We start from the raw sequence: 25,473 nt of genomic DNA on the forward strand, positions 1-25,473 counted from the left end.
CATAAAACTCCCCTAGCCCCAACTGTGATTGAATGTGAGTAAATAGATAAAGATGCTTCTTAGTTCCAGGACACTAGATAAGATCAGATAAGATCCGTATCAGCCATAATTATCCAACTCTTTGTTCCTGACACCACTATCTATAGAACAATCCACAAAGCATCTGCTGACTATCAGTACATGTCAGGCTAATTAACATACAAATGTAAGACCACTAACCTTTGTTCCCTCTTCTGTAAATTTCGCCTGTTAACTTCCCTGCAAGCCCCTATAAAAGGAGCCTCGGACTCTGGACTGATGCCTCTCTAAGCTACTTTGCTTTGGGACTGCCTCCTGGCCAGACTAAGGTCTGTTTCACTTTCCAACTTGTCCGGTGTGTTCCTTCCCGGGTGTTCTTCGCTGCAGTCAGCTCCTTGGAGCATTTGGTAAGGCCCTTGGTCTTACATTCTGGAGGCACCACTGGGATCCCTGGGTGTGCTCCACTACAGTCAGCTCCTTGGAGCATCTGGTAAGGCCCTTGGCCTTACATTCTGGAGGCACCACTGGGATCCCTGGGTGTGCTTCACTATAGTCAGCCCCTCGGAGCGTTTGGTAAGGACAGCGGTCTTACATTCACTACAGGATCTTGGACAAGGAGCCTAAAGCTTCTTAGACTTTAATCTGTAAAATGGTAATAAGGCTGCATATTTCATAAGGTTGTTGCATAAAATGAGAACAGAACGAAGGTGAAGTGCATAGCACTTAGCAAGAGCGTAATAAATTGCTGTTATTCTATCTGTTCTGGGAACTCATGCACCTGGCAAAACCAGCCTCAGGGTTTGTACTTCCCTGCACCCTTGCAAACAATAACTATATAGAAGTGTAAAAAGGCAAAGGTGAAGACACCATGAAAAGCAAGACCAGGGTAGGAGAGTTGGCCCAAGGAGGCAGAATCCCACGTAGGGTGGTTCTAATCCTAACCTCTCTTCCTTCACACTATCTCACTACCTGAAATTCTACCAACCTATTGGGTACCCAGCATCCTCTTCTAAAATAGAAGCCTGTCTGGGAAGATGAAGACTCTGAGCTGTGCTGTAAGGGACTCGGGGATTTGGGTTGGGATTTGGAGGCTGCAGTTTACTCAGGAGCACAAACCACTTAAAGCGTCAGCCTTAGCCAGATGGGGCTTCCACTGAGCTTCCTCAGAGCCTGTATTCTGGAACTATACTGCCCAGGTTTAAGCCGCATTCCCATCACTTTCCAGCTATGACCTTGGGAAAGCCAATCTCCCTCAACCTCTGGTATCTCACTGGGAACATGGGGCTGGTGAGTCTAGAGTTCTAGGAGAATTCAGTGAGCTAACAACAGCATCTGGACACAGGCCTGAGACACGGGGTCATATAAGTATTAATTTTTCTTAGAAGAAACCAGGACAGAGAATGCTCAAGTGATAGGAATCCTCTCTGCGACCCAGCCGCCTGCTCACCCATTGTCCTTTGCTGCCGCCAACATGGGAAGGAGGCCCTACATTACAGCCCAGCCACATGTGGGGACAAAGATTCGGGGCTGCCTGAGGATCAGCAGCAGCAGTTCTAGTACACATTCCATGGGGAAGATGTTCTTGAGGCTCCAGCTGCAGCTTTTCTCAACTGCTTTGTGAGTTGGAGCCTTTATCTGGCTCATCCCTGGGAAGATGCAAACCTGCAAGAGGGAGAAGATACAAGTGTGGGTGTTCTTTTGGCAGAAGAAAAACTGCACTGGAGTTGTGAGGTGGGGAGGAGCTGGAGAAAATTTAAAAACACAGCTCCCAAAATTAAAGTTCTTCCTATCATAATTCTCCTTTTCCAGAAATGCCCTTCTTAGAGTTTAACATTGGCCTACAGACTCAAAAAAGCAAGAATTAGCTTATCTTGTTTTCCTTTGTGTTTTTTAGCCATGACTCACTTTTCCCCAGGGCCACACCCATAAGTACCTCCTGTTTCCTCTTTTGTGCTCCAGTTCCCCATCTGTAAAATGGGAATACAAACACATCTCTCCCGAGTTCTGGAAGTTTGAAATGACAACAGATGTAATGGGTCTGGAGGAGCCTCACACAGAGCTGGTGACAGTTACACTGTCAGCATGGATATTTACTCCCAGTGCCAAATAACTTGCTCCTCATTAACAAGCTCCTCCTGCTGAGAGCTCATTTTCAGCAACTCCTGCCTGTAAGCCTGGGCTGGCTTCTTCATCATTAACTTGGTTGGGACAAAAGTGTGGTCCTAGAACCCCAGGGACGAAATGGACCCTGGGTCACCCCAGTGCCTCCCAGCAAGTCCCCAAAGAAACTGTTTCAGATTGCTAGACATGATTAGATACCTAAGAAAGGAAAACACATATTCAAGCTCACTCATACCCTGCAGCTATTTAGGGGCGTGAATGGCACTGCTAAAAATGACCTAGTCCAGTGACCTTGTTTGATGATGAGAAACAGCTAGACAAGCTGGCTCTCACCCATAATCCCACCATTATGGTATACTAAGGCAAGAGGATTGCAAGTATTGTAGACAGGTAAGCTAATTAGCTATCTTGTAGGCAATTATACAGGGCTGGCCCTGGAGGAACCAACATGAAGGACAATGGAGGAGCCAACCTGGAGGACAATCAAGACACATTCACTGACGCCAGTACTATAAAAAGAAGAGAAACTACTACACCCATCTACTTTCCTTAGGGATGAATAGCAGTGATTGATATTCTAAATAGGTATCAATCATCTGGGGGGGGGCCCACCAAGATATCTTAATCCATCCCTTCCAGGAAAGATCCCTGACCTATCTCTTACCAAAAATCCTTGTTCCTTCCATGTACACTTGCTATGTGACTTGCCTCCCCATTGGATTCTCTTTTAATCAATATTACCTAAATGACTGTACTTGTAATTTTATTGGTTGATCATAGTTTTGTCCCACCACGTGTCCACCTTGTGATTTCTCATTGGACCAATATCACCTAAGCAACTGTACTTGTAATCTTACTAATTGACTCTAGTTTTGTCTCACCTTGAACCTGCCTCACTCGTGGCTGTGTCCCATAAAATCTTTTAAGAAGCAAGGTCGGTGGGCAACCCATTTTATGGTCGCCATTCTGTCTCCCTTAGACAGATGCTGTCTTTCAATAAATTTTTCCAACTCTTAACCTGCACTGTTCCTAGAATTCATTCTTTGCTTTTAGAGAACAGGAACTTGTACTTCGGATATCTAGTAGGTTTGGGAGTTAATATCTATTCCCCCTATACCACTAGAGATAAGAGCTGTTTGTGTTTCTCTTATTCCCCACCTAGACTCTAAGCTACTTTAAGGCAATAACAAAAATCAATCATTTCCCCATCAATGCCTTGAGAACACAGCAAACATGTTACACAGTGTAAAGACAGATTCTGTAGAGTACCAAGTAGCTCTAAAAAAGTTGTTCATTTATTTATATAACCTGATCAAAGTTCTAGACTTCATAAAGAGCCCATACAAGAATTACAGCACTTGTAATAAGAAACAGGGAGATAGATCTTCTGCAAACGGGAAGGGAACCAACAGACAGAGGGAAGGGGGAAGAAGGAAAAGGAAAAAGGAAGTTGAAAAGAATCAAGATGTGTTTTGTACACATACTAATTCCCCATGGTGAATGTAATCATTATGTACTGCAAACATGTACTAATAACATTTTTTTAAATTAAAGAAAAAGAACTACTTGTAATAATAAGCTTTGGGCAAAGTAACAGACCAAAATGACAAATGGTGAGGAAATGACCAATCCTGCTGAAGTACACCCATGCATAGTATTAGAGTTATATTTTAATTAATTTAATGGTTCTAATTGGAAAAAAATTATGATACTGGGGATTGAACCCAGGCCCTCACACATGTTAGGCCAACATGTTACCACTGAGCTACAACCCAGCCCTTTGCATTTTTTGAGACAGGGTCTCACTAAATTGTCTAGGCTGACCCCAAACTTGCAATCCTCCTGCTTCAGCCTCCCAAACAGGAAATATAGTCATGTACCATCATACCTAGTGGCATCAGCATTTTTAACTCCCCAAGGGAACCCAGTGAGCAGCCAGGGCTGATAGTCAGTGGCCATCTCCCGTGGTTCTCAATGTATGGTCCAAACCAGCAAGATCACCTTGGAACTTGTGAAAAGTTGAAACTTTCAATCTCTATCCCAAAGCTACTGACTCACAAACTCTGGGAATGAGGTCCAGCAACTTGTCTTTAACAAGTATTCCTGATCATCTTGACACAGAGATAACTTTGAGAATGACTGACTTGCTCTAACCTAAATATATAATAATATTTCCTCATGCTGGTTAAATTGAAGATAAATTTACTAAACCAAAATTAAGCAGTGGTTTTTTTGTAACAAGGGAAGTCTCAGCATTCAGAAATGCTTCTTTGCTTGAATTCACCATTGAAACTATTTTTACACATACTTCAAAAGAATGCATAAACTCAAATATGCATTCAGGGACAAACCCCTAGGTCTCAAAATATGTTCACAGACAGTCAAAGTCAGTGGTTCTCAGATTTTAAGGCTTCTGAGTTCAGTAACATATCTTTTTCAAGGTTGGAAGTACTAAAAACAGGTTGATAATCATCTTAGTTACTTTCTCATTGCTGAGACAAAATACCTGACATACACAAGTTAAAGGAGGGAAGGTTTATTTTATCTCACAGTTTGTGAGGTTTCAGTTCATAGTCAGCTGGCTTCACAGCAAGGCATGGCAGAGGAGCATGGCAGAGGAGGAACAGTCCATGGCAGGGTAGGCAGGAAGCAGGATGGAATCAAGGGAGAAGGAAGAATATGTATCCTTCCAGGCCAAGCCCACTGTGACCCACCTCTTTTCACCAGGCTTTACCTCCCATTATCATGCCCAGCTATAAACCCATTAGTGGACAAATCAAGGATCATGTATCCATAATTCAGTTATCTCCAAAGCCCCACCTAAGAGGACACAAGGTTTTGGGAGGACATCTAGATATAAACAATAAAAATACTTAATTTTGTAATGCAAGAATAATTGTAAAAATTGCAACTACCACCATTATTTTCAGGAGATGACTATTTTTTTTCTGTACCAGGGATCGAACTTGGGACCTTGTACTTGCGAGGCAGGAGCAGAACAACTGAGATAAATCCCTGGCCCCTGAGATGACTTTTTAACAACTAATATGGAGGAAGAATATTGGTAATGCAAGTAACTTTATATTTCACAGTCCTTTTTTCCACTTTGCTCAGATGTGGAATCTTCATCACAGATCAGCTTGGGTCCTCAGCCAGCATCTTGGAACCATTGGCCTAGGTGACAATGTAGGCCAGCTCCCTATTCTCCAGGATGTTATGCAATGTCTAAAGGCTTCCAAGTTGTGCCACATGTTGAAACTTCTAAGCACTGCTGTAATCTTTAGCTCCAAATTGTTGCAAGTTAACATATTCTACTTCTTCCGAAGTCCTAGTTCCATGTAGGCTTCAAGACTTTGCTATTTCATGGCATCAGAATTCACACATTCCCCAATATTTGGTGTCAAGAAAAATGCCAGGCCAGAGCCTGTGGTTGACAATGTTCCTGAGTAAGGCCCCTTATAGAGATAGAAGTCGTGCCCAGGTGACACCCCCTCCCCTGCCCAGCACAATCTGGGCAGAGAACTTCTCTCCTAGGGAGCAAGTCATCAAGGACAATCTCAATGACTTTTTTGACAGCTTTACTAATGAGTTAGATGGATGATCTGGGAGCCAAGTATGATATCCTCCCTCTGGGAAAGGAGGAGGCCAGGCTTGAACCTGATGTTCACAGACAAGATGGTGCAGATGAAGGACAGAGAAATAACAGCTGAGTGACTCAAAGAGCACTGAGTCGAGGTTTCTGTCCCAAGAAGTTTTACCCCAAAAAACACCAGCTCAGATTCATTCCTCTGAGCCTTGCAGGATTTGGGGGTTGGCTCATCACTACTGACTAGCAAGTTCTCTTCAATGGGCATCAATTGTTCTTGAACATAGGGGATGGGTCATACTTATGTATCCCTAATGCACAGCCCAGAGTGGGTTCCAGGAGCTGGCAGTTGAAGTGGCTCCAGTATGCCCATGCTGGCAAGAATGAGGACCTTGAATGTATAAATGGACCTGGTGGCAGAAAGTGGGCTTGCCTCTGTGAGGGCTGGTGAGCCTGCCTTCAGCTGCTAGAAGCTGATCTGCAGGGATTGAGATGCTGGCATCCCAGGATCAGAAATGCATGGGCTTTGTTTGGTGAGGAGGCAGGGAAATCCAAAGAGAGGAAGCACAGACTTCTCCCTCTCACTGTCATCCTTTCACACCCTGAGCTAGGATCTTTTCTGCTGGGTGAACAGGACCCCAGATTGTGTCTCTGGTCCCTGTTTTGGCATGTTCTCCAAGCAGGGCCACCGAAGTCATTATTCTTCTTCCTTAATCCACCCCAAATCCCTTTCAAAGCTGGAAACCCATCTGAGGGAAGCTAGGTCATTTGGTACTCATCACATGAGGGCCCCACACCACTGAGATAATACTGAGGTTTCCAGCAGTGTCTAGCACCTCTCCCCAACCACAGCCAGTATGTCATTGTCAGTACATCAGAGAGGGACTCAAGCAGCTCACTTCAGCAGCCTCTGACTGTGGCCACTCTCTCCATCTGGCCCATCTCCATCTGCATCTGAAACCAGAACTACAGCACTAGTGGCTGGAGAGGGCTGCCTGGAGAGGGAAAAGTATGGCAGAAAAAGTTACATATATATAATAGCTTTGTTTCAAGCATTTCTTTAATTTGGTGGCATAGCTATAATCTTATATTTCAGATGGTGTCAACAATTGAACGTTAAAAAATTAATGAAACTATTTAAATAGTGGGTGCAAATTGGAAATTCAGCCAAAAGCCCCAAATGTCACTGCTGATGACTTTGAGGCCCCCAAGGCTTTTAGTGTCTCTGCATCTCTGGGCTTTAACACAACACCCTCTTTTCTTTCCTGAGGCTTCAGCCATCTCATCCATTCACGGAGGCCTGGCCTGTGTCAGAAGAAGTAGGCACCGCTCACCCAGAGCCCGCCTTAAGTACATTATTATAACCAAAACCTGATTATGGAAAGCCAGGAGCAATCTTTTATTATAACAATTATAGGGCTGGAAGCCAGGACTCACTCTCTCAGTCAATTCTTATGATAGCTTCAAGGGCTCCCTGGGGAGTAGTAGGGTTCTCCATCCATGTGTGGGAAAGGCTCCCTTCCCAGGGTTCCACCCCATTTCCCAATGCTGCTGGACCCAGTATCACCCCGAGAGAGGAACAAGAGTCATCAGCAGGCTAGAACCTGTCCTAAGCCCAGAGCCCAGACATAGCTGGGGCTCCAAGGAACCTAGATGAACTGCTAAAGGCAGCACTCAGTTCACCCAGGGCCTCTCCCTGTAACCATGGAATTCACCCAAATCCCTGGAGCATCAGCAACCAGGCATTCCAAGGCAGCCCTGTCAGGCAGCACAGATGGACAGTCCTAGTTTTTGGTCTCTAGACATGATCTGGCTACAGAGGTCACCAGTTGCTCAGGCGGTGGGAAAGGCATTTTGTGCAAGATACCAACAAAAGCAAAGCACAGAGATAGGAAGGAGAGTTCCACCAGTCAGAGCCCCCTAACAAGGGCCAATCCAGAGGCATGTCATCAGTACTCAATGGCAGTGCTAAGATTCTGCCAGCTAGAAGTTGCAGTTTAGTGTCTGGATTTGCTGTATGAGAGACAGGGCTGGAGGGAAGACAGAAGATGACAAAAGTGACCCCAGCTGGGCAGTAGATCCAGGGTTGCGGGAGCTCTCATCGTCCAGAACAGAATCCATAAGGGCTGAGATTATGAGGCTGGCAGTGCAGCTGCTGAGGGTGCTACTATGAGAATGGAAAGAACTTGGTCACTGACTACCAGGTACCCAGGCAAAGAGAAAGGTTTATGAAACAGTTCACTCTCCAGGCTCTCATCTCTGAAAGACTGATATGACACGTAAACACTACACTTGTCTATGCAGAAGTTCTTTTCAAGGGCCTTCTGTGTTGTTTCTGGCGAATAAAATGATGCTACCATGTGATGATCTGTACTGGGAACATAGGTAAGTAAGAAGAATTACAGTAACTTGGTCAGTACTAACATAACAAGCAGAGGGTACTACAGAGACTGGCAGGAGAGGTGGCCTCTGGGCCTGAGGATGGGGAGAGAGCTGAGGAGGAGAAGCAGGGGGCAGGGTGGGTGGCCCAAGAAAAGGCACCTTGTACCACATCTCAGAGGCAGAAGGAAGGCAGGACAATGAGAGGAACTCTGAGTGCCAGCTGGGTGGGGCTCAGTGTGATGGGTGTGGCCTGGATGGAAGCTAGGAGAGAACAAATTAGTTAGAGATGCCTCACTGAGGAGCAAGGCTTTTATCCAAAGGTCAAGACAGGGCCAGGGAAGTGTTGTAAGTGGGCGAGTAACAAAGACATTTGCATTTTAGAACTCCAAGGGGAGGTTACTAGATCAGCCAGAGGCCAGCCTTCCTCAAGCATCCTTTAGGACACAGGACATTGCAGAAGATGAAAATCCCGCTGTCCACAGAATCAGCTTTGCCTGAGTCCTTTACAAGGGAGCCATGGGTACCTAGACCTCTCTGCAAATGGCCCAGAAGGGGTTAAGACCAAAAGCTTAATTTAAGTGAAGTTCAGGAGAAAACCCACAGGAGCTATCATCGGTCAGGTTAAACAATAACCAAGATGGTACAAGAGCCCAATGATGAATGTAACTGTATTTTATACCTAAAATGTACCAATAAACTTAATGGAAAAAATCTAAAAAACCCCAAAAAACAATAACCAAGTTGAATGCATCTGACCAAAAAGATCAGAGGGACTCCATCCTAGAACTTCTTTCATTCACTGTAGCTATGTGGCTAAGAATGCCAGGCTATCAGACAGACTTATGGGATGGACCTCTCTCTCTCTCTCTCTCTGTCTCTGTCTCTGTCTCTCTCTCTCTGTCTCTCTCTCTTTCTCTCTCTCTCTCTCGCCCCCTCCCTCTCCCTCTCCCTTTCTGTTTCTCTCTGTCTCTGTCTATGTCTGTCTGTCCAACTCTGTCTTTCTTTGACTTCTATTTGGCAATGGTCATTTTGTAACCACAGCTGGGACAGCCTTTGCCAGAAGTTATTCAATGCAGGCACGATGCTTTGACCCCTCAGAATTGTAAGCAAACTAAACCTTTTCTCTTTACAAAATTAGCCTCCTCTGGTATTTTGATGTAGCAACACATAGCTAGCTAATGTATAAGAGAATACAAAGAGCATATTTAAAACTGTCACAGACATCTACTAAAATGTTTGCTAAATCAGAAACTTTTACCATTAAACTGGCTAAACCTGGCATTATTCTAGACCTAACTCATGAGTGATATAGTGCTCTTAGCAACAACTTGACCTTATGTGACAATGAGGTTACCCACTCATCTGTTATTTGTGTAAATCTATCAGATAGCTCATGATGAAGTCAAGAACTTCCAGGGCTTCCAGAAATTTCAGGAGGCACAAAGCTTTGGTTCAGCTCCAGAAAGAGACAAAGGGAATTAGAATCCTTGAGCCACCATAAGGATACATCTTTAAAATCTATTTAGTTGATATTTTTGCTTTAGTTATGTTGGCAACTATTCTTCCAAATAGAAAAACTATTTTCTCCTAAACTATCAGTCATTATGGCTCAGCCAAATCAGGTATAAAGCTCTCTTCATGAGACTCTCTTTAGTCACAAGCTGCACCTATGTAATGTCCACAGCAGATTCCATTAAAAGAAATGGAATCATGGAAACCACTATTAAGTAGTATGAACTCATGATCACAATGCCTGAAATATCAGATGTTCTGTTTTCGTTAGTCCTAGAGATAACTTTCTATAGCATTTTGCATCCCCCCCCCCCCCGGTACTGGGGATTGAACTCAGGACCTTCCATTTGCCAGGCAGGCACAGGGCTGCTGAGCTAAATCCCTGGCCTCTCCATAGCATTTCTAAGCCCATGCCTTTAAAATTCAATTCCAAGTGAAACTTAAATTAGGATCACAAGTAAGTTTTGCATGGAACTTATAAGAGAAGGAAGGTTTAAGTAAAATGTAACTGCCATGGAAACTTTTTAGGAAAATCTGTATATGAAAAATTCTACCTGAAGGAAGGTGCTGGTATGACTTGTTACTTTTAGAACAGGAAGCTGGTGGTCATCAGAGAGGAAAAACTACACACTGTAAGGGTATCAATAAGCACTAAACTGACCTGGGTCCCTACCATAACATCTTCAGGTTCTGGAGATTTATTACCAAGCCAGCTCTCCTAAAACATTGACTGACAATATAACCAAGGTAAGTGATTAATGAGTTTTTTGCTTGATTGGTAGGATCTTAAATAACATCTAAATCTAGGCAAGTGTGAGCAAAATCTGAAGCTGTCAACACTCAGCTGATGCACTATTGTTCTAGCAGCAGCCTTCCAGGGGAACATGCTTAGGAAAGTTGCATGCATCACATATGTATGACCCTTTCTGATGCAGGATTAACAAAGTCCTCTCTCTGTGTCTGCTACAACAGAATCTGGTTATATTTATTAAGCATTTGAATAGACTTACACATCAAACTACTTCCTTGCTGTAAAGGCAATATTACTAAAGGGAACTGATTTTAGCGTCATGTTCAATGACATGACTTTATGAACCAGATAGAACTATTCTCATTGCAAGTCCTTCTACTTCATGAGAATTCCTTATAAATATTTGGCTTAATTTTTACAACCGGAAAACAGGCACAAACATTTAGATGACAGCCCCAGTGAGTAATACCTGCCTGCCTCAGGAGATTGTTCTGAGGATCAAATTACATAATATACAAAGAGCTAAGTAAACACAAAAAATGCTCAAGTTCCCACAGTAAGCCATAAAACCATGATTAGGTGATAGCCACCACATTCATTTCCTAAGACAATGCTGCTTGAGTGTTGATGTGACAGAAATCACCTGGAAATCTTGCCAAAGCACAGAAACTATCTGGGTAGGTCTGGAGCTAGGGCCGAGATTTGTGTATCTACCAATTGATGGAGGATGTTAGTGCCAGCTGTGGTTCTAAACAGCCATTCTAACTCCTGGTGCATGGTCAACATTAAAGGGCACTTTCCTGGGTATATCATAAAGCCCTAAAAGTGAGCTTTGAAATAAATCTGCACACCATTTGGCTGTGAACATAAGACTTTACAAATTCAAGAGCAAAATGCTCTTTCTTGCACAAAAAACTAATGGTTTGGTTTTGAATTACCTTGTCGGTGATTTCCAGCTTTCCAGGACAAGAGTCCTCAATAGACAACACAAAGCTATGTCAATAGTTTACAACTGTATGATTTCAGTTTACCTCCAAAGGATGGGGGGAAGTCTGTACTTGAGGTACACATATGCACACACACTCCCTACAAGGAAAATCTGGATTCTCAAAGACTCTAGGTTAACAGAAGACCAACTGTGTCTTCTATATAAAGAAAAGTTCTCACAAGCTGAGCAAACAAGGAACATGAAGAAATGCCATTACCTCCTGATAGAGAAATACTGTGCTCCAGATACAAAGTTGGGAGGGATGAAAAGAAGCCACCGGAGTCCACAGGCCAGTGGTTCTCCAACATGGTTCTCCTGGGAGGGTTGGGGAAAACACAGGTGGCTCAGGCCCCAGTGTTTCTGACTGAATAAACGCAGACCGATGTTGTGGGTCCATGGACCCAACTTCAAGCAGTACTGAATCCAGACTGCAACCTTCCCAAGGAGTGGGACTGCGTCTCACTCACAGATGTACCCCAGTGCCTACCACATAGAGTTGACTCCCAATAAATATTTGCCAAATGAATGAGCATTATAACTTCCATTTCTGGGAACAATTTTAACTATTTGCTTATGTATACTTGCTGCAGGCATCTTGTACACACATGCATTTAAAAAAAAAAAAACCACACAGGTATCAGGCTGTATAACCTCTGTAACATTCAGGGGTTTAACGATTAAACCGACCCCAATCATAGATGCTAGTATCACACTTTTTTCTCAAAGTATCTGCACAGTTAATTTTGAGCTTTGTACCACTGTGGGGGGAGCAGACAACTTACCCATCCGAACAATCCTAAAGTGCAACTTTACTTGGGAAAAATGAACCAATTCCTTTCACACATATGTCAACAAAGAAAGAAAATTAGAATTTTCCTGGAGGGAACATGAGTATCTGTGTCCCTACTGAAGCCCAGCGATGGCTCTTCAAGGTCCCTCCCAGTGGCTGGACGGCAGAGGTCAGCACAGGGAGCAGACCCTGACGTACATGCTACAGTCTATGGGTTCTTCCCCGAGTCCTCTTACATTCTTCTCCCTTCCCTCTTAGTTGTTCAGAACAGGCTCAGGCAGTCATTTTTTTCAAACCTTTTTTGCCCGATCTGCATGTTGCCATAGTCACACTCATTCGGAAAAACAGGTGTTTCTGTTAAAATTAGCTGTTTCAAACTGCCAAATATTTTAGATCCCTGTGCCAGCTCAAAAAGAAAGTATAAAATAACCAATGAGATGATGCCTCCAGAATTATAAAGACGATAGAGGTTGGGGCAGAAAAAACACATGCACAATTACTGCATTTCCCATATCAACCCAAAGTGAATAATTAAGGCCAAACTTACAAAAGCCTAAGAAAGACAGGGTTGTGCTTTTTGGGGAGTTAAATCTTATGTTTGAAAGCCTGGACTGTCCCATTTTCTCAAGTAGACTGTCATAAATAATAGGTTTTGTTAAGTACTGAAACAAAGTGATTTTTTCCTGGCTGCTCTGAGGAACATGGTACTTAACACCCCTGGTCAGAATGGTATGCGTGTAGCCTGTGTATGAAACATTAAGTCAGAAGAACCCAGAGTGATATCTTAAATTATCTCTCCTGTCGTTTAATTCTGAGAGAAATAAGGCCAGCCTGATTTTCCTGGAACCAGAATCTCTGCTGACCTTATTAGACCCTATTATGAATTAGGTCAGAGATACTCCTTTTAAAAAATCAGGCAGTATTTAAAAAACAAGTTTAGCAACCTGGTATACTGGAAGAAAGTTTAAGTGCCAAAGACCTATGTCCAAGTCCCTTGCCTAGCCAGGCAATGCAGACACGGAAGTAATGTGTGCATGTTCCTTCTGGCTTCTTGAAACCAGCTAGGAAAAAATAGAAGCAGAATTCATTACAGACACCTGCTGAGGAAAAGAATCTTGAACTTTATCTCATAGATGGGAGGATGGGATGGGAGTTAGGGTTAAATATTACTGTTGTGAAAGTTTGAAATTTTATTAATTTGAGAAGATAGAGGTTGTTTTTAATATTACATACCCAGATCTTTCCTGTACTGAAACAATGAGAGCAGTTATCATTTGGCTAAGGGAAAGAGAAGATTCAAGATTAATCTGCTGACTAGCTGGTTAACTTCATCCAAGTTGATAGGGCAAGTAATTTCTTTTTGGCTTGAACTGCCCCCAAAACTACTGCTGCAAGGAACGAGTCCAGGAAAAAAACTGGCAATTCTTTTGTTCCTAATCATATACCAAATTTACAAACTTCTGGCCCTTCTTTTGGGTCTGCTCCTCTGAGTTACTCTCTGTGATCTGCACAGGCTCAATGAACCGTATGATTATAGATTCTATCCCTATTTATATAAACCCAATTAAGAATTTCTAGATGCATGTAGGATTGTCATTGGCACATAAATCCCACTTCCTCACCATCAAAATCTTCCTGAACCTGATCCAAACTACATTAGTGAAGGAGGCAAGGCAAACATTCTCAAAGTCATTTTTCATCTTTTACTTTAAAAGTTCAATCTAACCTGTTGTCCTTGCACTTAAACCTCCCTCCACTCAGGAGGCTGAGGCAGGAAGACTGCTGTGAATTCAAGGCCAGCCTGGGCTACATAGCAAGACCCTGTCTCAAAATACAAAACAAAACAAAAAGCTTAATCTACCAGGACCCAAGAGAAAAACTGCTCCCTTGACCATTTTAAAAGAATTATGTACCCTACAATTTTAAGCCTTTTCAAACTTTAAATTCAGAGCACTGAAATAGTCCTAGTCTTACCTAAAATAGGTAAAAGACATTTTACACATTGACTTTCATATCCTTGCAATAAACACAGCCATTCAAGTGAGTAGAACAGTCAATATAGCTTTCCTCTCTCTAATGTATTAGAGTGAAAAATTCTTTTCAGATCTGTGGGAGTGGCAAAGGTTTAAGCACAATAAATCCCAAGAAAAATGTAAACTTGACAAATTTCAAGCATGAATGAGTTTTTATCCATGTGGCCCTCCCAGGCTTCAAGAACTCCAAATAAATTTGTTATTCTTTTAGTAAGTTAAATGTTCAACATTTAACTAGGTGCAGCAAAACTATATACTCCACTATTACTACCCCCTCAAATCCTTTAAAAGTCTGCAGAGTGGCAAACTATCTTAACCTAACTCCAAATTTCAATCAACAAAGCATTCTTTCAACATAAAATTAACCACAGCATATCTTAGATCAAGGTCACAATAGTAAGCATTCTGCCTGCAACTGAGAGACTCAGAAAGTTAACACTTTCCAGAACATGCCTTCCTCTACTGAGCAGTTTAGGACCCTCTCTACTTTTTTCCTGGAGTCCTGGGGATCTCCTATGAATAACCTGTCTTCATACAGGCTGCTCCATATCTCACTGATGCACAGCCCTTCAAGGCCTGCAGGCAGAGCCTGAGCTGGGGGAAGGCCCGCGTCCCACTCAGGATTAGGAAGTGCTTTAATCTGCAAACGACAGGCAGAATACAAATCAGACTTTAGTGGCCTGATGCAGGGTTCATTATGGTAGGAAGATGAGTGAGACAAAGGCAGCTAAATTTCTTCCCAGTGAAACTCACACCAAGACAAAACCTACACTAAATGTCCATCCAACCGATCTGGGTCACCTGCCTTTAAAAAAACAGAATGGTACACACATTCATCTCTTCTGGATTCCTAGGCTCCGCAAAGGGATAATTCTTAGAAAAGTGGTGAGGGTTGGGAACTGGGGTCGCAGCTCCCACTCTGGAGTGGCCTTTTCCTCTGTCCCTCTCCAGAGTGACAGGCAGTATGCAAAACAACAGTTACTGGGAAGGCTTACAATAACTGCAAAGAGTCATCTGAGAAACAGAACATTTTAATAGATGAAATAAATACTCCAGTACATGCAAGGTAAAAACTTGACATTGGGGGGGAAAAATCACTCTATAGTGTAAATTAAAAATAAAACACACGCTCACAGTAGCTTTCCCCCGATTTGCAAATCACATGGTCAAGTCATACTCTTTCCACACCAAGTATACTAATTAAAAAAAAAAGACATACAAAAAGGTAGCTACATCCATGTCTAAGGAGTGAAAACTGAGGTAACCTTTCTTTTAATTAAAAAAAAAAAAATGAACCCATGAGCTCCTTCCTGCCCAATTAATAATCAATATAGTTGATGGGCTGGGCTGGGGCGAGGGGTAATACCGAAACCATTGCCCACTCTCCTCTGCTCCCACTCGGTGTGGCAAGGGCCAGGCAGCCTCTGGCCCGCCTTTCCGAGGATTCCTCTTGAGCACTGAACATCCGGGCGCAGGGCAGGGTTCACCTGTAATTTCTTTGGTATAAATGGAGAAGGGCAGAGAATAAGTGTCTTCCCTTGGCCGGGGGAGGGGGGGGCGGGGGCGGGGAATAAGGGGTTGGTGGGGGTGCTAATTCACAGAATTGGAATTCACTGGCGGTAAAGTCCTGGGCGAAGACCTCTCCCTTAAAGCCTGAGATAGCAGGGTGCAGCCTTCAGACACGGCGCAGGCCGAGCTCCTCAGCCTCTCCCTGTGGTCCGACGTCTTGGCGCCCCCGTCGGGGTGCTGCGCCAGATCCCTGAGGCACTGGGTCAGCAGCACGCAGGCCGACACCACGCTCATGGCGCCACCCAGGATGGCGGTCTGCACCGCCTTGCCCTCGGCGCTAACGGCGGCTGCTCGGCCCAGGAACTGTGGCTCGGTGGCGAAGCCCACCAGCGCGCCCACAGCCTGCACCAGCGGCCCACTGAAGAGGGCGCAGCGGCTTCGCGCCAGCTCGCTGGGCGCAGCCTTCACCTCTCTCACGCAGGCCAGCAGCGCCGAGGCGCACGTGCTCATGCACTTGACACCCAGCTTGAACTGCTCGCGCGAGAAGCGGTCCCGCGACTTGTCACTGGCCAGGGCACACGCATCCGTCAGGAACTTGAGGTTGCGCGACAGGCCCTGAGACACCTCCAGCAGCAGCTGCGGGGTCATGTCGGCCAGCGGGGTGGCCCGCAGCACGGCGCAGCCCTGCTCCACCTCGTGCCGGCAGCGGGTCACACGGTAGCGGTCCACCAGGCCCAGCTGCGCAGGTTGCGCTCCCGGCGTAGCCACCGCCGCCAAGTAGGCTGCGTGCGCAGAACACTCGGTTAGCGACACCACGAGGTCGCCCAGCTCCGCCAGGCTGTCCCCCGCCTCTCCAAAGCGGCCCATGTTGAGCTGGCTCTGGACGTCGTGGGTGAGGATGGAGAGCCCCTTGGTGCGTGCGATGATGGTGTCCCGGCACTGTTCGAAGGACTCGGCGCCTGCGCAGGCGGGACCCTCGAAGAGCACTGGCCGCGCCTCACTGGACAGCAGCAGCAGGTCCGCTACCAGCTGCATCTTGCTTTTGCAGTGGTCACAGACGGACACCAGCCTCTTCCGCCCGCCGACGGCGCCCGCGGGAGCCGGAGACGCGGCTTCGCCGGTGGGCCTCCCGGCGCTGCCGCTAGCCATCGCGCCCGGGGGGCACTGGCATGCCGCTGGGGACCCCGCTTCCGCCGCCGCCGCGCCCGCGTCTCGGCTGGCCCGCGCCTCGGCGCTGTGCGCGCGGCATCATGCCATCCACCGCGGCGGGCCGCGGGCGCGGGGCGGCTCTCGGGGGTGCGGCGAGGGGCTGCGGCGTCCGGCCTCCCGAGGGGCTCGCAGAGAGCATGAACCGGGCGGGGTGCACTCACAGTCCTCGCGCCTCGCCGCTGCTCCGCCCGGAAAGTCCCTTCGGCCCGGCCACCGCTGCCTTCCTGGGCATGGCCCGGCCCGGCCCGGCGCGGGGTGGGGAAAGCGGGACGGGGACGCTGGGAGTTGTCCTTCCTTCCTTCCTCTCTTTGAAACCGAAATCCTTTCCTCGGGAAGACGCGCGGGCTGCGCGCTCCGGGCCGCCCCGGGCTCTGCGGCGCACGTGGGCTTCAGACGCCGCGACTCTGGCGGGCGGCACCGTCCTGCGTCGGCGGCCGCTCCGGGCACATGTCCAGCCGCCCGGCCGGGGTGGGGAACGGCGCGGCGGCTGCTGCGGGCGGAGGGTGTGGTCCGCGGAGCCCTCGGCGGGCTCTGGGCTCACAGAGCGCGGCCCGGCGCCGCGGCACGCCCTCCCCACGCGCGCGCGTCCATCCCGAAGACCGGCTGAGCTCCCCCGCGGCCCCGCGCCCCGCGCATCGGCGCCCCGCGCGCGTCCCCGGCGTCCCCGCTCAGCAGGTCCCCGCAGCGATGAGGACGTCGGCCCGGGTCCCGGCTCCTGCCATGTTCGTCGCCCGCCACCAACTTCCGAGCGCGCGAGAGAGCTGGAAGGAAGGGCGGGACGAGGCCGGGGAGCGCGCCCGCCTCCGCCCGCTGTCCCCGAGCGCGGCCAGGCGCCGCCGCTCCTCCGCTCCGCGCGCCGCACCCCGGAGCCTATAGAAATCTTTTGTGTGGCGTCACCGCCTTTCGTTTAAATCCCGCTTCCTCTTCTCGCCCTTCCTCCGCCCCCTCGCCGCTCCCGGATGCTTGCGCGAGGCTCTGCTCCTCCCCCGGGAAGCGAGTGGCCCGGAGGACGCCGCTGCCCCCCCCACACACGCTGCGCAGCCCGGTTCCGGGCCTCCCGTGGTGCCCGGTGGAGGAGCTGGGGCTCCGCGCGCCCTCGGGGACCCTGGCGCAGCCGCCCGCTGGCCTTACGTAAGCTCTCCTCCGCCCCGAGCTGCTCTGAGGTGACCCGCGTCCCAGGGTGGAGGGCGGTGGCCACTCCACACCGGGTCCTGGCGGCCCGCTGGAGCCTGGCCTGGCTCTGTGGGACTTGGTTGGCCTTCCGAGCTCCCACGCCCTTTGTGGCACTGGATCTCTGCCTTCCTGGGTCCTGATGAGCTCTGAGGGGTGAGGAATGAGTGAAACAGCACGGGATCGGCTGTGGGAAGTGGTGGGGAGTTTAGGAGCAGATGCTTAGCTTCCTCCCTTTAACTGAAGGAGCCTTAGGCCGTCAGCGCGGGCTTTGAACCACACTTCCTGGGGCCAGTCTTTCTGCAGCCTTTATGAGTCCTGTGACCTTGTGCTAGTTCTCTCCAGGTGTCCATTGACAGCAGAGTCCCATAGTGTGCCCTTGTCCCTTGAGCAGCAGCCTTAACCGGCAGGTTGCCTCCTCATAACTTTATCTGTATAGTGGAATAATAGTGGCCATTTTTGGAAAAGAAGATTCCCTTTGGAGGTAAACATTATTGCCTCCTTTTTACAGCTATCAAGACAGACGGTCAGATTCCTTGAGGGACTTCGGAAGGTCAGGAGACAGCAGAAGCCCATCCCGCCTCAGCCTCTGGCTCCCTCAGACCAAGAACTGCATGAAGTGGCTGGCTAGGAGCTTCCTCTGCACAGGTGCCTGCCCCAGGTCTCCTGAAATAGGCCCAGTCACACTTCTGAGACCCCAGGCCCACTTTTCTCAGCCAAACGTGTTACTTATGGCTAGGGTGACCTTCAGTTTTATCATCTAAGCCCAGTTTGAGACATGCTGATAACAAGCTAACCAGGATTGAGACCTGGTTACCTGAGGGGAGTAAACTCCAACCTGGATGGATTCTCACTCTACTCTCCCTAGAGATCCCCCAGAATCTACCTGAACTAGTTTACTTTGCAAAGTGAAGTGGATAAAATGGATGACATTCTAGACAAGTTGCAATTCTGTAGAGTTAATCCCTTTTGTTGTTCTACAACAGAAAAACAGTTGGGCAAGTCAGACTCTCTCCATGGTAACCCAAGAACAGCACCTCAGACCTTAGCTCTAAATTCCTGCAAGGAAGAGGTCAGCCCTTTCTCCCTCTGCTTAGTTCATGTGCGTTTTGATTTTCGGGTTTTTTTGGTACCTGGGATCGAACTCGGGACCTTGCGCTTGCGAGGCAGGTGCCGGAACCACTGAGCTAAATCCCCGGCCCCCTAGTTCATGTGTGGAACTGCTCTACGATCAGATCTTTTCCCCCAAAGCCATTTGGTGCCCCTGAAGTTCTGTCTCCCTTTCATCCTACTCTACAGGTTGTTTTGTGACTGTTGCTGGGAGTGTCCAGCATTAGCCAGGAGCTGTGTTGCACGCAGACTGCCCTCCTCTAGTCTACAGGGTTTCCTTCAGCTTTTGCAATTGTAGGCAGTGTTTTCCAAACCCTCCTTGCTTAATTTTTAGACAGGGTAGCTCCAACAGAACTGATCCTTCCAAGTGCTACCTCCACCTGCCTCGAGGTTCTCCTTCTCTTCCTGCCATTGTCCATTCACTCCACAAACACTGGGCATCTGCCAACTGCACTGAGCCCCAGAGTTACATAATAGGTAATAGGAGGCCTCTCCCCATGAGATTTGCATCCAAGAAGAGCAAGAGATTCACAAACAAGTAGTCCAAATTCTACCCTTTGCACAGTGAGGGCAAAAAAACTACAGCAGGGATAGTGTGGATTGCAAATACTCCTGTGGCCATTAGTCTTGTGATTCATCCTGACCACTGAAAGGTCAGTGGAGGGTATGCCTGCCCCTCCAGGCTGAGGCAATGGAAGCCGACTTGATGTTCTCCACTCTTTTTCTGGCCTTGCTGTATCTGCAAGGAGACTAGGATGAGTTGCCACAAGCCGAGCAGCTGCCTGGAGCGGACCCCTCAGAGCTGTACTGGATGTGTTGTGAACACAAAGTGAATTTTTGTTGTGTGAAGCCACTGAGCTTTGAGCATTGTGTTGTTGCAGCATAATTTAGTATAATTTGAGAATAGGAGAGGCCTTATTTATCATGTCTTTTCCTAGAGTCACTGGGTTAACAGCTTTCTATAGAAAACGCCACCTTATCACCCCCTCTCTCTTTAAAATTAAAAGAAACAAAAATACCATGCAAAGTATGTGCTATGGTATTAACCTCCCCGTTCATATTTTCAGAATCACCCATGTGATGGTGTTAAGTGGTGGGGCCTTCGCATGGGCGGGGGGGGGGCGCAGTGCTGAAGATTTAAGTGTGGAGCCTGCGTAAATGGGATTATGCACCCATGAAAGAGGTGTGAGGGAGTTGTGCACCCTTTTCCTTTCGCCCTTCTGCCGCATGAGGATGCAGCAACAAAGCACTTTGTATGAAGAATGGGCCCTTGCCAGATCCTGACCCAGTAAGCACCTTGATCTGGGACTTCCTACCCTCTAGAATGGTGGTGGCAAACCAATGGCATGCGTGCTATACTGGGCTGTTTGTATCATTGAAAGCTCTAAAAGGATCACCATCACTGCTCTAGAACTTCAAGAAATAATTTTCTGTTGCTTACAAATTACTCAGCCTGTGACATATTTGTTGCAGCTGCCAACATAATAGAGTTGGTTGAAAATTATTCAATGAATACTGAGGCTAGTTCATCAGGGTTGGATGTGAAGAGGCTGTTTCCAAAGTCTTGAGTATCTCCGGATAAAAACCATGTATCCTAAAGAGGAAAATAGTTGTGAAGATGATGGAAGTTTCAGTTAGTTATCATGAATGGACTCAATATTCTTCACTTCCATGGACATCATGAGAACAAACCTGGAACAGGGGACTGAGTGCTAACTGGGGGAGGTAAGCAGAACAGACAGAAGTGGCTGGGGCTGCACAGGGAGTGACCTGGCTCCTGACTCATCCTCAGTGCTGGATGGAGGCCCACATTAAGTAGACATCTGATAAAGAAGCAAAAGAGCCAGATGCAAAGAGGGAACTGGCTGAGGGTTTAGCCAAGAAGGGCATTGCTGCCAGAGTTTGGGAGTGGCAGGATTGGAAGCCCCCTAACCCTCTCACCTGTTCCAGAGGGATATCCACCAAATGAACTTCAAGCAGGTATATGAGAACAATTACCCTCTTTTCCCCTAGCACCCATCATTCTACTTTCTGTCTCCATGAATCTGATTCTAAAAACCTCATTCAAGTGCAATCATATTTGTCTTTTTGTGACTAGCTCATTTCACTTAGCATAATGTCTTCAAGATTCACCCATATCCTAGTATGTGTCAGGATTTCCTTTCTGAATAATACTCCATTATATGTCCTCTGTGTTCTGATACTCAGCTTTCACCCTGCACTCAGACTTTGTGCACCAACAACCAGGCTGTGCTGGGCACACACTGCCACCTGGTGGTCAGTTTGTTCCTCACCACACCTCTTCTTAAGGCCAGTGGCCCTCTGTTGTGTTTGTGCTCTCCATGGGCCATTTCCATCTCCAGAATTTCTTGCAAATATGCAAACATCACCCTTTATTGCTGTCCTTTCAGTATCTGTAGAATATAATTCTACCCCTCCTATTTTAGCCACACAAGTATGACTGAAAGTCCTTGGTTCACATGGGACCAGTCACTGTCCTTAGCTGGTGTGTCCTGTTTCCTGGCATATTTTGTTCCCATCCATTAAGAGCATGCATGAGGCAGGACCTCACCCACTACTTCACCTCCCCACTCCCACAGCCAGCTGCTGCCTCCTTGGCCAGCTGGAGATGGGATGAGAGGGAGGCTTATGTGTTTCCTCATCAGAAACACCTGAGAACTCAGGTCCCAAGACCTGGGAGATCTGGAGTGTTCTTCTGTCACTTGCCAGCACACCTTATGTGGAAGTGAAGGTTGCATGCATAGATTAATAAATTCTGTGTCCTCTTTCTCTAGTGGCCAGTGATCTCTGGATAGTTTCCATTTTTCAGAGCCTTGGAGAAGAGAAATGAGTACTAGGATTCAGGCACCCTAGACTCTGAACACAAATCATGCCTGACCACTTTTGGATCTCTCCCAGTGTACCACCTGGGCAATAACCAGAGTAGAAGGATTTATTGTCACTTCCCTTGGAGCCTCTGGTCCCCTTGGGCATTTCTGACCCCTTGTGTCAATTGGTGCAGCACACACAGCTTCAGTGTCACTACTGGCCTCTTGAGTTTGTAATGGATGGTGTAACTCTGTCCCCTCAACTTGTTATCTCTTGAGGGGAGGGACTTGAGCCAGGTGTGGTGGTTCATGCCTCTAAACCCAGTACTCAGGAAACTGCAGCAGGAGGATCATGAGTTTGAGGCCACGCTGAACTACATAGCGAGACCTTGTCTCAAAAAATAAGAAAGGACAGGAACTTGATCTACTGGTGCTCACATCTAAGGTATTGCATGGTCATCAATAAGTGGTTATAGAATTCATTCATTAAACCTCTCTGCAGATAAAAACAAGTCTCTTTATTGAACCAGAATCTAGATGTCCACAATTTTTACTCAGCCATAGTCAGAAGGGTATGGACAGTCATGAAATAGTGTAGGCCCAGCCTGTGGGTGGTCATGGTCACAATTACATCACCTCCCCCATCCTCAGTCCACCCCCAAGCCCTCCCTTGTGCCTTCCCACTGTTCAGCCATCAAAGGCACAAGAGCCTTACCACCCTAAGTATTGGTAATTATGCCATCCTAGGTTTTCTGCATGTTGAATGTCACTCCTGCCTGATTTCAAAGTGCTAGAAACTCTTCCTTCACCCTCTTGAGGACACAAGCTAGGATGGCCCAGATTAGGATATTAATTAGATCTGAGAAACAGTTTTCTTCTCCATGGAGGTGGGGACAGAATTAACCCCATGCATTCTTTGGCTGTGGCCACATAGTTTCCTTCAAGCCTCTTCCTCCTGTCCAGCACTGGATGGCATGGTCTTGGACCTGGTTCTCTCTCTGGCCCATCTGCATACCCCTGGCTCCAGACTTTTCAGTCCATTTCCATGGGGCTCCCTGTGACACTGTGTAGAGTACTTCACTAGTTAGCCCAGATGAGCCTTGGTGAGGGGGAGCCACCAAAGAAGAACTCACTGTCCCCTACACCAGGGTGCGGATATTTGTCCTGCGACTACTGTACTGGCTATGTGGCCTTGGGTGAATTATGCAATTCCCAAACCAGGATTTCCTCTTAAAATACAGATATCATCATTATCACATCATCCCTCCAGGCCCTGACCTCCTGTGAACTGCATTACATTTACTGCATATTGTTTACTTCCCCTGCTACTCTCAAACGTCCAAGAGCAAGGAGCACAATTGTTATATTCATGTTTGCATCAGTGCCTCCCTTGGTTCTTGGTTTAAAGTAGGTTGTTAATAAATAAATTCCTCAAGAGTTGAACCAAATCACGTTCCAAAACACTGAAATGTATTTAAAATCTCAAAGTGTTGAGAAGGCAGTGTATCCAGATGTTTTCACATCAGTGGATTCTAAGCCAAAAGAGTTTCCTCCTTAGATGAAAGTCAGTAATCCTGGAACATTTTACCCAATCCCAACAGCTTCTGTAAGACACAAAATGACTTTTTTTTCTATAACTAGAGCCCATGGGCCAAGAATTCCAGTGCTTTTGCACCTTAGCTTGGCAGCTGGCAGAATAAGTTACCAGGGTGACCCCTCCCAACAGCACATGATCCACACAGCTGCACATGTTTTTTAGCATGACTGCACCAGGACAGAGCTCCAAGCCACTGGGTGGAGCAATGTGCCCTTGGGAGGGAGCTCATGACATTTCCCCTATGATTTCAGAAAGAAAAAGAAAAATCTTCTTTTCCTTAGAAGTTGTTTCTGCTCAGTGTCAATAGGAAACAGCATAATGTTTACATATACGCAGGCAGGAATATGTAGAATATCACCATTGCAGTAGGAGACAAACTGCATCAACCTTTATGCAACTGAAACTTTTATCCTTTTCCCTTGGTAACAGAATCCCGATTGTACTGGGCTAACAGTGCATACAGCTATCCGACTTATTTCCCAGTTTCTCTTGGAAAGCCAGGTTCCAGCCAATGAGATCAGAATGTCATGTGCAGCTTTGAAGAAGAATGCTTAAAAGAAGTTGACCCCTGCCGGGGATTTAGCTCAATGGTGCCGCATTTGCCTCGCAAAATCAAAATCCTGAGTTAGGTCCCTGGTACCAGAAAAAAAAAAAAGTTGACCCCACTGAAGAGTATGTTCTGCTTGGCTTGATTTCCTTCTTCCTCTGGTTGAATGTCATGTAGATGGCTGGAGCTCCAGTAGCCATCCTGGAACTTGTGACCATCAACCCTAGATACTGTTTTCTACCTGCTTCTGGGAAAGAAATATTGGTCACAACAAAGACACTATCTTTTTGAACTTTAAAAAGTTAGTGTTCTATTATATGAAGCCTGTTAATCACCTCCATACAAAGCATGAAGAAAGGTTTACTGTTGCTCTTCTCTAGCTGTAACAGTAGAAATAGGTAGTGAGTGCACGGCAATAGGGAGATAAGCCAGTAAGCCGCTGGTGTAACAATATTGAAGAATATTATGTAAACATACAAAGAATCAAAGTTGAAGAATTTTGGAAAACCCCGAGGTGCCCAGTACGCTTAACGATTCATAGAGCAGCTGCGATATACACTTAAAATGCAATAAATGCAACAAAACCGCTTTTTGAGATACAATGTTACTTGCAAGGGTATGGGAAAAAATGTGTGCAATGTGTGACAAACGTAGCTGTGGTCAGTGTGCCGCAGAGTCCTGGGTTCTGTACTTTAACTGAGTGTTTGACAGTATCACTGAGTGTTCATTTCTTCTTACGTATCCACCATTTAAAACTCGTGGAATTTTAAAGCATCTCTGGCAACATTTTTTAAAGAGATAAAAAGTAGCACGATTCAGCCTTGAAAACGACTAGTTAGAGCCCCAGTATTAGGCTGAAATCAGGAGACCGACTGAAGCTATTTCAAACAATGGAAATTGTTTTTTAAAAACGAGAGCCTGTCGGAGTTCGGGGGTGACAGCAGCACTGACAGCTAGGTGCACTGCTCCATCTGTTACGCGCAGGACACCGAGGGACCTGTTTGTGACGTTCTGGGACAAGTTGCTGTCCCGCCGCTGACTTCTAAATGGCTGTTCTCAGAAGAAGCTGCAGGAGGCCCAGGGGAAGCAGCACCCCAAAAGGGCTTTGTCACAGCCGAGGCGGCTGCCAGAATGACGTCCAGCGCCAGTTCACTTCACCGGCGAAAAACCGAGGCTTGCTTGACAGCTCCTGAGGCCCAGCGGGGACTTGTGGACACAGCTGGTGAGTTAGAGAAAAAGCTAGCCTCCAATGGAAAACGGAGAGCTCACTCTGGGGCGACCCAGCGCGGGTAGAGCGCCCGGGCAGGCCCAGGGAGGAGCCC

General features: G+C 46.9%; 1 protein-coding gene, 1 long non-coding RNA gene and 1 pseudogene across 4 annotated transcripts; 2 read left to right on the plus strand and 1 right to left on the minus strand.

The window, feature by feature from the left end:
- Positions 1-15,194: 15,194 nt before the first annotated feature.
- Positions 15,195-16,839, minus strand: Tlnrd1 (talin rod domain containing 1). Its single transcript, XM_004852885.3, has one exon. It carries the CDS (start codon positions 16,837-16,839, stop codon positions 15,772-15,774), a length of 1,068 nt encoding a protein of 355 aa, XP_004852942.1. The 3' UTR covers positions 15,195-15,771.
- Positions 16,840-16,859: 20 nt separating this feature from the next.
- On the plus strand, positions 16,860-17,722 carry LOC147824906 (uncharacterized; annotated as a pseudogene).
- Positions 17,723-17,828: 106 nt separating this feature from the next.
- On the plus strand, positions 17,829-25,317 carry LOC101699005 (uncharacterized). Of its 3 annotated transcripts, none has more exons than XR_015441785.1 (3): positions 17,829-18,030; positions 18,581-18,717; positions 24,034-24,739. It is a non-coding gene; the product is annotated as an uncharacterized LOC101699005 (long non-coding RNA). The 3 variants fall into 3 exon arrangements; XR_015441784.1 differs by lacking the exon at positions 24,034-24,739 and adding an exon at positions 25,136-25,317 and having other exon boundaries at positions 17,891-18,030; XR_015441786.1 differs by lacking the exon at positions 24,034-24,739 and adding an exon at positions 19,926-20,099 and having other exon boundaries at positions 17,891-18,030.
- The last annotated feature ends 156 nt before the right edge of the window (positions 25,318-25,473 follow it).

The sequence above is a fragment of the Heterocephalus glaber genome, unplaced genomic scaffold, assembly GCF_053883595.1.
Source record: "Heterocephalus glaber isolate CG9 unplaced genomic scaffold, H.glaber_assembly_v1.0 deba00001531, whole genome shotgun sequence".
In the NCBI taxonomy this organism is placed as follows: domain Eukaryota; kingdom Metazoa; phylum Chordata; class Mammalia; order Rodentia; family Bathyergidae; genus Heterocephalus; species Heterocephalus glaber.

Bases quoted from the DNA above. Each gene is read 5' to 3' on its own strand.
- Tlnrd1 (XM_004852885.3), bottom strand. From the start codon at position 16,839: ATGGCTAGCGGCAGCGCCGGGAGGCCCACCGGCGAAGCCGCGTCTCCG.